This window comes from Lepidochelys kempii, chromosome 8, assembly GCF_965140285.1.
Source record: "Lepidochelys kempii isolate rLepKem1 chromosome 8, rLepKem1.hap1, whole genome shotgun sequence".
NCBI classification, from domain to species: Eukaryota; Metazoa; Chordata; order Testudines; family Cheloniidae; genus Lepidochelys; species Lepidochelys kempii.
This window is the reverse complement of record NC_136387.1, coordinates 52,148,661-52,162,141: the sequence shown is the minus strand read 5'-3', so window position 1 is coordinate 52,162,141 and position 13,481 is coordinate 52,148,661. Positions and strand designations below refer to the sequence as shown.

Sequence of the window (13,481 nt, the reverse complement as noted above, 5' to 3'; positions counted from 1 at the left end):
GCAGTGGGCAAATAAGCAGCTCTAAGAGAAGAGGCTGTGCTCCTTCTCATAGGGAAAATAGACAAGCCTAAGCGCCTACTAAGGGAAGGATTGACTCCGCAGGGCAAACCACAGGATGATACCCGACCCCAATGAGGAGGTAGGGGGAGGTATCTCCCTTTGTATTGGTGTCTAGTGAAATAATACCTTCTGTTTGTTGTAGATCTAAGGGGATGATCCTACCCAGAAAATATGGCTGAAGGAACACAGAATGGGGAAGATGAAGACTGCCCCAGTGCAGCAGACAGGGGTTGATTTACCCCAGGCCTGTCTTGCCAAAGGGAGAAATGCTGAGGCTGGTGAGTCAAAGAAGGTGCCTTGCTAGAGTAGGGATAGAGGAGCAACTATCATTGGCCAGACAGGTGTTGATGGCCCACCAAGAATAATCTACTATCCCAGAAACTCCACACAGAGGATGCATAGGCAATGAGGGCTGTCTAACCCACATCACAGCAATTCTTTCTAGCAGTTGGAAGAAAGTATAAAAGAGGGACAGTGACATCATCACTTGGCGCCTCTCCTCTCCCATCTCAACACCCAGAAGATCATCTAAAAGACCCACACTTTGAACTGGGGAGGTTGGTCCCAGGCTGGGAAGGAAATCCAGCCTGCGTATTGAGAACTGAGCTGCCTGTAACATTTATTAGGGTGAGAGACTGCTTGATTCAAATTTTTCTTCGTCTGTAGAATTTAGACTGAATTTTTTTATTTCTATGTAACCAACTTTGATCTCTATGCCTGCTACTTATAATCACTTAAAATCTATCTTTATAGTTAATAAAATCTGTTTTTATATTTGATCTAAAACTGTGTGGTTTTGGTTGAAGTACTTGAGGAATTTCAGCTCATGTTAAAAGGGCTGTTGCACATCCACTACCCTTTTGCTGGACTGGCAAACTAATTAATGAGCTTGCACTGTCCAAGAGAGTCTTGAGCAATGTAATGGTATATTTCTGGGGTGCAAGGCTGGAGTCTGGAGTGATTGGCTGGTGCCTCTCTCTGTACAATTCATGCTCTCTGTACAATTCATGAGCAGTACATTCATGCAATTTAGTGGGGTGTGGGGCTCCACATGCTGAAGGCTGAGTGATCACAGCACCGGGAGAAGTTCTGCTGTTTGTCACTGACAAAGCATTGTGAGAGACGGCGCAAGCTCGGGAGTTAAGGGGGCACAGCGATCCCACAGTTTCAGGTTATAGCCCAGGGATCCTGTCACAACTTCCCAAGTCTCTCCTCCCCTTTTTATGTCACTGTTAACATCACACACATCCTTCTGATTCTCAAAGCTTGCAATACTATGCTTATCTTCCAGTTCTCTCCCACATCTTCCCTCACATAACTAAATCTTGTCTTTTTTGTCAGCTATAGTACCTCCAGAATTTGCCCCTTCTTCAGGAGCCCTCTTGCCAAGATTTCAGTCCATGTACTATTTTCCTCTTGCCTTAAACACTATAATCTCCTACTCTCTAACCCCCACCCCTCCAATTTCTCCATTTATAGTTCATCCAGAAGGCTTGGCCAACAGAGCATTGTAGTGTACCCTTTCAAGTCTTCATTCTGTGAGGCAAGAATGATGGTTTTGACTGGCACAGTAACCAATTGTAAAGCTTTATGCATGCTATGGTGCTATACAAATGATAAATAAAATAAATCATAATAGTAATAAAGTTTCCAAGAAATAGAAAAGATCAAAACAGCAGTCTAACCAGTTTCCATATAGCTCTCTCTGTCACCAGAAAAAGCCAGGACTAATACAGACAAAATAGTTATCTAATATTTTAGTAACAACAAAGTGTGGTAGGCACTTTATGGTAAGTAAATGACAAATTCCCTGTTTAAAATAGCTTAAAATCCATATAAGGTTGTTGTAATTAGAACACAGGTATAATATAAGTTTAACAAGGTTACAGATCCATTGAAACAAGTCACTTCTAGCCAACAGAAATACAGAAAAGACACGCTGTTCTAATAAAACCATGTGCTACACTAAATTCACTTAAACTTTTAGCTGCTGGAATAAAAACATGCTGCACTAAAGAATTCCTTTAACTATTTGGTAGCACAGCTGGATACTGTGCTAGTATAGATCTAAATGGAACAATTCTGGGCAGGTCTTATCCTGAAGAGGAAAAGGCACTACCTAGGATAATGTACGTACCTTGAAGTCTTTCGCACTTCTGTTTTTCTTGGGGGGTCTTAAGTATTCAGGGCTATAGGCAGTACTGGCAGCAGAAGTCAGAGCTAGGAGGATCTCTTTTGGGATGAAATCACACTGTAGAGAGGTGGGAAGAGGTCCTGAACAGTCCAGCATACTTGATTTATTTCGTAGCTGAGGGAGCTCTGGAAAACAGCAGGGAAAAAACCCACCAGTAGATGCTGATACACTTTGCTGGGGAGGGAAACACTGTTTTCAAAACAATATGGTGAACTGGCTCCATTCTCATGTATTTTTGAATAGATCTTTATTAAAGGATCATCTTATCCCATCATTATGAATTAGCCCCACAGAAGTAGCTCTCCAACATGAGCCCATTGTAAACCTACTGCTGTGGCTCCTCTGCAGGCAGTGCTGCTGCTACTTGTTCAGTATGTAGCAATAGGTTTTCTGTGAGAATTTCAGCATCCGCAAACAGGCAGCGTATATGGCGTCAAACTGCTGCTATCTGCAGAGTTATTTTACATATGGTAGTACAGTACACACACATTTACGCACACGCAGATGAGCACTCACAGAGGATGAGCATCCTAAATTCACCATTCCTTTGCTGGTGCTCTGAGGTGTTGGATTATATTTAGAGCCCTGCAAATCAGTGAATATTCACTTTAAATCTGTGAATCATTTTTGTGGATCGGCTGCTGATACAAATTTTGTATCCGCTCAGTGTTCTAATTATATTCAAACCACAGATGTAAATGTAAGAGCCACATGACCCACCTCAATACAGTGAATATATAAAAACAAGAGGGTACTTCCAAACTGCAGTCTCCTGTTTATCAACCTCTTACTATGGATTGGTAGGTCAATTTTCTGCAAAAGTCATGGTGACTGAGACATTTGTGAATGGTTATTAAACAACACCCCACATGCAGTTAATACAGTATCATCTGGTCCCCAGCTGAGATTTACCTGCACTTCTGCTGACAGGTACCAGAGATAAGCTACCTTTCATTTTTCTGCCCTCTGGTTTGGATGCAGATGGTGGCCCAGGAACTGGCATTTGATTGAGGGACATGGTGAGTGGTTTACTATTCATTTATACAAGGAAATTTTCAATGATGAAATAACCTGCAAGCAAAATTAAATCAAAATTGTTGCTGGGCTTCATCATTTTTATGGAAATAAAACTTTGGTGTGTCGTACAAGGAGTGCCAGAGTCAGGAACCAGACATGGTGCTTTGGTGCTGAGGCAATTCCAAATGGAAGTCACTTAAAGCCATCTACTAAAAGGGGAGTTAAAGATGTAGTGCTGGATGTTATCAGTTGGACCTTCCAACTTTGCATCCAAAATTGTGTATATATATATATATTTTAAAAAGCTTGGTTTTAATATTTAACATGAAGCAGGCACTAACCATTTCACATATAGTAGTTGTGATTACACTGAATTCAGCTCTAGTATCTATTTTTCAATTCACTTTTTCTTCATTTATTTCCAGTGCCAAACCAATCTACTGTAGAACCTTGCTCTCTAAAATTATTAGAGCCAGTGACAAACTGTGTTCCTCCATCATCACCAGTGCTTTATCCTCCCATTCATATATGTGATTTTCTATTTGTTTCCAATTTGTGTTGAGAGTAAAACACTTGTCAAAATAGTTGCCTTTATTACATGCATGACACCACAATGCTTGTGTTGGACACATCTGAATTGTATTGCAATTACCTCCATATTTATTGCAAAAAAATCTGGTCTCTCTCATTTCACCCATTGTATTCTGACTTTTATGTCTTGATATCTACCTAACTGGATGCGTTTAAGTTTTTTTCACAGCTTACTAAGCACTTAAGGCCGGCTCTAAGCACCAGCAAAACAAGCAGGTGCTCCGGGAGGCACATTTCTAGGGTCGGCATTCCGGTGTGAGCCATGCAGCCCCTAGAAATATACCCCCGCCGCCCCAGCTAGCCTCCAGTCAGCCACCGCCTGCTCCCCTAAGCCTGCCGCCACCGCCACTCCGCTTCTCCCCCCTCCTCCCAGGCTTGCCGCTTGTGAAACAACTGTTTCGGGTGGCAAGCCTGGGAGGGAGGGAGAAGCCTAGCAGCGGCGTGTTCAGGGGAGCAGGCGGAGCGGAGCTAGGGTGGGCGTTTGCGGGGGGGGGAGCCGCAGGAAGCAATGGGGGGCGGAATGCAGCACGCCGGGGGGAGGAGGCGAGGCAGGGGGCTTGGGGAAGCGGTGGATCCGGGGGGCACGAAAAAAAAAGGGAGCGGCTGAAATTTTTTTTGCTTGTGGCGCCAACAATCCTAGAGGCAACCCTGTAAGCACTCCTTTGGACAGCCCATTTTTTTACTAGCTGCAAATATACATCGTTTTTGCAAAGTCAAGCTACATCTCATGTTAGCCTTCCTTTAATCTGGTTACCAATAACAACACAAATAATTAGATCAGCAAGTGGACTGTTAACTGCCCCTGGGCTTTAGCCTTATCACGGGATGATCAACAGCCGCCGCTGGCTAGTGACTGCTTGGAAAGAAGATGTGCCTTTCCTAAGTGATATTCTGGCGTGGCCTGGATCAAGGTACCCTTGATATTTCTGCCTGCCTCATCAGCATCCCTGCCCCCCATGCCCGCGGCCGGCCCCACCCTGTTGACGGTTCCTCCCGCTCCAATGTCCCGCAGGGGTTCAGGTGGTTTCTCCCGTGCAGCCGGCAAGTGCAGCGAAGCGCCGTCAGCCAGCGGGGGGCAGCCTCCCCCCCGCCCCGGACAGCATCACCCCGGCCCCCAGGGGCAGGGCCGGGCACGGGCCCACGGGCTCCCCCGCGAAGCTCGGCGGGCGGCAGCGCGCGGGCCCCGCGAGAGGGGCCAGGTTGAGGGGGCGGGGCAGGAGAAGGGGGCACAACCCGCCAGCCCCTCCTGTCCCCGCCGGGGGTACGAGCCGCTCCCCCTGCAGTGACACCCCCCCCGTCCCGGGGTCGAGCGGGGCCTGCCCCCAGGAGCCCCGCCCAGGCGATGCCGGGAGCTGGGAGGACTCTGTTTACCCGCTCTCAGTGGCACCGGCCCTGGCCGTTCAGTGTGTTGCTATGGAAACGAAGGGCTTCTCCCCCCAGCTGTCCGCGTAGCGCCTCGGAAGGTGGAAGGCCCCGGCCCCGCCCCGCCCCTCCCGCGGGACTCTCCTTCCCGCGCCTGTTCCTGCGGGCAGGCGCCCGGCTTCCGCACTACGACCGGGACAGCCGGGAAGCGGGCGGGAGAAAGAGGGCTTTGATCAGGCAGTGGCTTAGTCACCTCAGCAAAGCCACGACCCCTCACGGAGAGAGTCACCAGGTGTCCGGTTTCCAACCGGGACACACCCTTGGAAGGGGAGCCTGGCGGGGCGCTGCGAGCTAAACAGACTGCTCCCTCCCGGTCCCGTGCCCCAGCCCAGGGCTCTGCACACGGCCCCTGCGCTGAGCACCGACTCCCTACGCCCCCGGGCCAGGAAGGGTAGCCAATGGGAGCTGCAGGGGCGGTGCCCACAGGCAGGCACGGTCTGCAGAGGTAGTTGCTGCACCTCCGCTCCGCCTACGGGAGCCAGACCTGCTGGCCGCTTCTGGGGTGCAGGGACAGGTACCTTAGCCCCCACTGCTATGCCACTGACCGGGAGCCACCACCGGTGACCTCAGCCCACACCCCCTCCTGCACCCCAGCCCCTTACCCCAGTCCAGAGCCCCGTCCCACACGCCAGGTGTTTTAATGCAGGCCTGGAGCTCTCCTCCGGGAGCGGGGTCGGGGCTTTGCCCCACTCCACACAGCTCCTGGAAGCAGCGGCATGTCCCCCCTCCAGCTCCTACATTTAGGGTCAGCCAGGGGGCTCTACACACTGCCCCGGCCCCAAGCGTAGCCCCCACAGCTCCTAGGGGCTGGGAACCACAGCCCATGGGAGCTGCACGGACAGCGCGTGCACCCAGGGCAGCGCCTCCACCTAGGAGGCGGAGGGAGAATATGCCACTGCTTCCGGGAGCTGCTTGAGGTAAATGCCACCTGGAGCCTGCCCCAGCCCTAATCCTCCTCCTACCCTACCCCAGAACGTAGCTAGACAAAGGTAGGGAGAAATGTATGAAATATTATCTCATCTCTTCTGCAATTACTAGTCAACATTCACTTTTTAAGAAATATTTCTTTTAGAGTTCCCTTCTTTTAAAAGCTTGATATAAAGTGTGTATTCATTTCATAACATTAATATTTTTGTGCACAAGCCAGCAAAAGGAATAAAAGAGGCTGCAAATTTTATTCATATAGGTATATAAACATGCAGCAATACATACACTTCCCTACACAAACAAATTTCTTACATGCGTGCACGCACTTGCCGACACAGAGAGACACCCAGCTGGGAAGGGAAGGTGGTGGGCTGGAGGGGATAGATGGGGAAGGGCTAGTAAAGGAGAGGATGGGGAAAGAAAGAGGCCAAGGACAAGAGCAGGGTAGGGGTAAGAGGCAGCAGTGAAGGAGAGAGGAGGGGGTGGATGGGGAGGCAGATGGCTACAGGTGCATGAGGATGTGGGGGGCACAGGGGTGTATAGGAACATAATGGGAGTGAAGCAGTGTATGAAAGTGAATGGGGTGCAGGGCTGTGGGGAAGTGAGGGACATGGGGTGGCAGGTCTGGGAGGTGGAAAGAGGGGGCAGGAGAGCGCTTTAAGGCATACAGGGCTAGGATGGATGCAGTGAGGGGGATGGGATACAGCCCCATTCCCAGAACTCTGAGATGGGGATACATACCTCCAACTCCTGGGTGCTGGCGATGGGGCAACAGACTGCAATGAGCTGCAGCTCAAGCCCAACCACAGGAGCACGAGAAGCGGGACAGTAACAGCAGTAGAGGCGCATGTCAGGACCACTCAACAGCCACCTGCTAGGCACACTAGCTCATCCCAGGAACTGTGCCTGCAGGTGAGGGGCAGGGCAGCACATGGACCCTCCTACATGTAGGAGCCGGAGTGGGGACATGCTGGCTGCTTCCCAGGAGCTGCGCAGTGCAGCAGCTAGCAGGGAACCTGCCAGCCCTGCTGTGTGGTGTATTCTGTTCCAAAACCAGACACATGGTCACCCTAGTGAGGGCTCCAGCTGGGGGTGCAGGCTCTGGGGTGGGGCTGGGGCCAAGGGGTTCAGAGTGCAGGAGGGGGCTCAGGGCTGGGGCGCAGGAGGGGGTGTGGGCTCTGGGAGGGAGTTTCGGTGTGGGAGGGGGTTCTAATTTGGGGCAGGGCATGCAGGTTCAGGATGGGGGATGGGCTCCAGGCAGTGTTTACCTGAGGCAGCTCCCAGAAGCGGTACTAGGGCCCTGTGGCCCCTAGGCACAGGGGTGGCCAGAGAGGCTCAACATGCATTTGACATGCAGATGCTGCCTCTGCAGCTCCCATTGGCTATGGTTCCCTGCCAATGGGAGCTGCAGGGCCAGCACTAGGGGTGGGGCAATGCACAAAGCCTCCCTGGCCACTCCTGCACCTAGGAGCCGCAGGGACATAGCACTGCCTCCGGGAGCCATACAGAGTCAGGGCAGGCAGGGAGCCTGCCTTAACCCCACTGCGCTGCCAACCAGACTTTTAACAGCCCAGTCAGCATTGGTGACTGGAGCCACCAGGTTCCCTTTTCAACCAGGTGTTCCAGTCAAAAAACAGATCCCAGGCAACCCTAATTGAAGAGCTAAAGAGGCTGCATACTTGGCTGCCCAAAGCAAGCAAGCATGCATCATTCAGCCTCTGGACAGTTTCACAGGTAGGTTTATCAGATATAGGCAAGCAGACAGCCCATTCATAGGCAACCTACAGGCCCCAGCATACAAGACTCCATCCTAGCTTGCTGTGCATTGCATGCCGAGACCGGTAGTTCCAAGGGGCAACACCTTTGTAGTGAGATGAGGGTTGAAGAACAGGCACAGCATTTGGGTTCTTGGCAAAGTGAGCAAAGCGGCCCTGCTATGGAAAGTCTGGACCTCCTTGCCTGCTGGGATGGGAAACCTAACAAGGCTCCTAAAGAACAGAGATCATCATCACAGATGGCTGGGGCCAAAATGTATCCATGGGGCAAGTCCACTAGAGTCAATTTTAGCCCCTAGATTCAGAAATGCAGAAGCCAACTCTCCCCCTTTTGTATTGGCATCTAAATGAATGATAGCCTGGGGGACCAAGTGCACTGAGTTGGCCCTTGCACAGGATAAAAGCAGAGGAGCTGGGATTAAGAAGATGCGACCCCTAGGATTGTCATAGTTTAGAAACGAGGAAAGCAGGTTTGGAACTGGGAGTTACTTAACGCTCTGCATGGAGATGCCTGGGGACCTGTGCCCCATGGGAGCTTATTCCTTCAGCACAAGAGTTCTTGCCCATTCCCAATCACTCCCTCCTCCAATATCCCTCCACAATGCTTTGCGACAGATCCCAGAGTGCTCCAGAGTGGGCATACAAGGACTCTACGCAATAGGTTATCGGGGTGCTTGCTGAGCAGGCGGGTTGCCCTGGTGGCTGTCTGGTATCCAGAGCCTGGCTCCAGCGGAAACATGATGCATAGACTGGAGGAGGAAAAGTCTCTCACCCCTGCTGCCTCAACATCCAGGAACAATGCGCTTCACCCTCCTGCCAACTCCAGTAGGGTGGAGTGCAGCCTGTCCCTCGCAGTAACATGGGCTCTAGGGGACACTGAAGAGAATAGACCCACACACCTTTCCTAGATAGCAAAATATATTCCAGTAGATTATATAAACAGTGTTTCTGCATGACAGAACATTTTACAGAACATTTACAAGTTAATACATTGCAGACAGTAACAGAATCACATCTCCACAACAGGCATCTCTTGGCAGCTATTCCAGCCTTAGTAACACCAGAGGTTGTTCATACCACTTACAGGTAGAGTGCAGTTTAGTTTCCTCTACTCAGTGGTATTTGTACATTGAATTCTTTCTGCCGCCCACCCTTTCCGACTAAAGAGATTAGAATCTGTCTGCTCCAGGAAGGAGACTAGAAGGGTTGTCGACTACTCTTAACAGCAAAGACCCCAGTGCACTGGATAGAGACTTGCAGGTATCCTGCTGACCAGGTGCATACCCCTGAGACATCAGAAAAGAATGCACGCTCTCTCAGAGGGCACATTTAAACCATTCCCTCCTTCCAGCTCATTTACATTCAGAGATTCAAGGCAAATGATTCACTTTCCATTAATAGATTGATACTGCCTCTTCCCATCCCAGGCACCCTGCCTCAAATCATGGATTTCTTCACAGCAAGTAAAAACAATTAGGCTTATTTTGATAATACTTATTGAACAGTGTACAATTTTAAGAGATCAAAGGCAGGATTTCTTTCCATTCTAAAGCCATCTTCACACAGGAAACTAGATAGCTTGGTGGGTTTTTTAAAAGCAGCAAAAAAAGGACACATTAGGTATGAAGATTCTGTATGAATCTACAGTCCTCTTACAAGGACAAATATACAATACCCTTGCGAACTATTACATATTTCATATATGCAAGAAACTGGGTACAAAAAAATCTCACCACAATAATACAGATTTCTGTGATGTTACTGAGCAGTGAGTTGAGTTGTATTGGTGGGCATTCCAAAATGGAAGCTTCCAATTTCATGGATGGTTAAGAGATAGTGGAAGTAAGCTTCACAATTTTACAAAGAACTCTTAATATGTGTATATAGTAAGAATTCAAATAGGTTGTTAGCCTTAAGTGGCCAAATCACTGGCTAGACCACCACACTGATAGCTCTGGGATTCTACAGCGTACCAAAAAAAAAAAACCCCAGAAAAAACCACTTCAAAGGTAGTATCTTCAATTCCCATTTAGCCCAGCAATGTGCAATCATTTCGCTAGAAAGTCTAAGGCCTCAAGTATTTCCCCAAGGCAATCATGAAAACTGAATTTCAAGCTGATATCAAATCTCACAAAATAAGTAGTCAAAAAATAGCAAAATTTGTCAGTAGTGTAGTTGTTAATGCTCTCTAAAGGCATGGTTTCAGGTGACTTGAACTACAAGGTAAGAACTGAATGTGTCAAGAAAAAAGGCCAGTTACAGCAATTAAACATGCCTGTATAATGACTGGCTTCTGCTTGCAATACTTTAATCCTTTGGCTCCAAGCATTGAGGTTATTGACATACTAATGCTCAAGATTCTACATTATAGGTAAACTGGCACCATAGAGTTATACCTAGAGTCCTACTAGTAGGCAGAGAAGACTCAAAATACAATTCTTCCTTCTTTTGAGAATACTGACACACAGTAGCAGGAATCAGACACAGGATTCAAGAAACCCAAGCCTCTAATCCATCATACCACAGGGGAGTGCAAGGATTTCCATACATAAGCAGTACATTGCATTTTAAGAACTATGATTAAAGTCTACTGACTTCAATTCATCTTAGATGGAAGAGAAGTGCTACTATCTGACCACAAAGCTATTTTTAAAAAGGACACTATCAGGTTACAAATAATCTCAATTATTTTACTAGCTTTTTTTTTTTTTTAAAAAAGAAAAAGGTCTAATTTACTCTGCATAATAACTGTTCAAGCTCTACTAGTGGAAGTAAAAAACCAACAGAGTAAAGTTTCTAATGATTTTCATCTCCAGGCTCTTATATACTAGCACAAATGTCCTATGTTTGGGGGCACACATTTGTTAAACTTTTTCTACTGAAATTAAAAGAAAAAAAATCATGAAAACAAGAGTTTTGATATTTAGTACAAGCTTTCATTCAATTAAAAAAATCCATCCTATACATTCAAAACCTGAATTTGTCACAGATTTGACCTGGTTGTGTTTTTAATAAGAGCAGGAGACCTACCTTTTGGACAGGAACTAAAAACTAAGAAAAAAATACTTAAAATCAAAATAGTTGGCTCTGATGAAGTTGTTTCAACTCTGGTTAGAAAATAACTTTCATTGTCAGCACTGGTAGCCATGCCAGTGGCTTGGAGGTCAACAGGATCAACTCGCCACTCATAAAAATGCCATTAAAAACATTTGAGTAACTGTGAAATTACAGTACTTAATGAAAGCCAAGTTGTTCTCTACCACTCGGTTCCTTCAAGCAATGGAAGCTAATTACTGTAGCATACAATTCAATTGTGTCTCTGCTGTACACATCACTTAAATGAATAAATGCTATTCAGATAATCAGGAGTTATATGGTTAGTTTCTGAACTCATTTGTAACCTAGACTGCAGAACTGACATCTCCATATAGAAAGGAAAGCGGAAGTAACTGGAAGGGAACCTCAATCAGATAAAATCATGTGCAACTACTGTGGTAAAGGGAATATTCCTAGTTTGAATACCCTTTCATCAGAGTTTCTCCTTGTAGCAGTGCAATGGTCCCTTCTCCCTCCCAAATTAGGGCATGACCTTTTCCTGACTCCATGTATTTTTGATGCAAGTATTCCAAGGGAGATATGGCTTTCCATTGCAAAAGTAGTGATTTAGCATTGAGAAGGCGGGAAAAGGCTTTGATTCATCCCCTTATTTTCAACTGCTTTTGTGTCAGGAAGCCATTATGGAGCATCTTGTCAACATGTGGCAAGATTAATGGGCATTATATCCAGTGGAGCTATTTGAATGAGAATACATTAAGTCCCACTGAAATCAATGGGATTTTTTCAACCTGCTCCATAATACTCAATGCATACTAACATACGCAGAATAGTAAGTGCACATGCACAACAAGAAGTTTTCACTTTCATTTGGCAGTTCTGTACCCCCTAAGATAATTGATTAGTCTAGGGGGTACAGGGAGGTAAGTTGTCAGAAAAAGCAAACTCCTACTGCTCATAGTCACATGAGCTTCAGAGCACAACAGAAAAAGCCTAGAGGCATAAGAGCTGTAGTTGGAATCCTGACAGCCAAAGAGGTCAGGCTCTTGTGATTTAGGGACCAATCTTATGCTTTAGTGTAACAGAGGTTTTTGGTTTAAGAATGTATGCACTCAGGGCCCTACTTTTGAGTATAGCAAATATCTTCATATAGCCAGTAGCAACTGATCGATCATTCCAACCACAGAAAGAAAAAGTCTTCAGCATTAAAAATTAACTTTCCCCAGCCCATTTTCAATTCCTATGTACTGTCTGTGGAAAGTAATTCCAGACAGAGGGCATAGAAAGCCATCCACCAAAACTTGGGCTATGATGCAAAGACATGTTGCTCTGTCGCATAATACTACCATAGCAACAAGGAGGGTTCCAAAGAGCATACAGATTCTGTAGACCTCTCCAGTTACTGAAGGAGGAAACAACTTTGAAGGAATGTCTAAAACAGATTGACAGAGGCTACCGCTGAGCTCTACTTAGTCTGACCAGCCCATCTACTGTCTGGATGAAGAGTAGCAAAATACGAAGTGCCGCTGGAACGAGCAAAATTCAATGGACATGACCTTCATCTCAGTGTTTCATGACTGACATGGGAATGACTGAGTAGAGCTGTGTGAAATGAGAGCTACCTGGAAGCCTGCTGCAGTCCACTTCAACTGGGCTGCCTCAGTAAAGTTACAAAAACAGTTTATCTCCAATAATCAGGAGGCACAACTTCCCTTAAAAAAAATATTTGAAGTGAATGTCGTCATTGGTCCCTGTCCTTGGAGGAGCACAGGCTGATCTTCAGATATGGGAAGAAAGATGAAAGCTGGGTTTAATGGTTTTAAATCTGAATATGACAATTCCAGGAACGTGGTTTCACATAGTCCAGGAACGTGGGCTAGAAGACACAACAGAAGAGAGGCAGCATGTTAGTCATGGACATGTAGTGGTGGACATTATTGTAATATCTACTGAAGTCTATAACCTTTTCTGTTCACACACCCCTTACAGGAAAAGAAGACAGCAACACCACATATTCTCCATCTGATAGTCACGGAGGCTATGACTGATTCTGACAGCAGGGTGGAGCCAGATATTTTTTCAGGTAAACATAAGCATCTAGTCTATGACCATTACAAAAAAAATCTATTCATCTGTCTTCAGCGAAGACAGATCTACAACAGCAGCTGATTGTTTCATGCCATGTCTCCTTCATATTGGTGTACATAAAATTCATGTGGTGGGGGTAGGGCAGAGGGGTTTGGAGTGTGAGAGGGGGCTCAGGCCTGGGGCAGAGGGTTGGGTACAGAGGATGAGGGCTCTGGCTAGGGGTGAAGGCTCTGGGGTGGGACTGGAGATGAGGGGTTCTGAGTGCGGGAGGGGGCTCAGACTACGGGGTGAAGGCTCTGGGGTGGGGCCAGGGCTGAGAGGTTCAGGAGGAGGGGCTCAGTGCTGGGGCAGAG

At 47.1% G+C, this 13,481-nt stretch overlaps 2 protein-coding genes across 7 annotated transcripts in view; both read right to left on the bottom strand.

The window, feature by feature from the left end:
- Positions 1–5,332, bottom strand: part of AXDND1 (axonemal dynein light chain domain containing 1) — a 55,545-nt gene extending 50,213 nt beyond the window's left edge. For 3 of the 4 annotated variants that reach the window (XR_012160321.1, XM_073356526.2, XM_073356522.2), the window contains exons 1-3: positions 5,234–5,332; positions 3,167–3,325; positions 2,198–2,379 (exon numbers count right to left, since the gene is read on the bottom strand). Coding sequence is in view for 2 of the 4 variants with exons in the window: in XM_073356526.2 (XP_073212627.1) it covers positions 2,198–2,379; positions 3,167–3,293 (309 nt within the window). In the remaining 2 variants the exon portion in view is untranslated. Of the gene's footprint in view, positions 1–2,197; positions 2,380–3,166; positions 3,326–5,233 lie in introns of those variants that run through there. The other variant, XM_073356527.2, reaches the window with a different exon arrangement.
- A 3,554-nt stretch (positions 5,333–8,886) lies between these two features.
- The window catches only part of SOAT1 (sterol O-acyltransferase 1), a 44,145-nt gene continuing 39,550 nt past the window's right edge, over positions 8,887–13,481 (bottom strand). For all 3 annotated transcript variants that reach the window (XM_073356529.2, XM_073356528.2, XM_073356530.2), the window contains exon 16: positions 8,887–12,916. In XM_073356529.2, the coding sequence (XP_073212630.2) occupies positions 12,860–12,916 (57 nt within the window). In that variant the 3' untranslated portion in view covers positions 8,887–12,859. The remainder of the gene's footprint in view (positions 12,917–13,481) is intronic.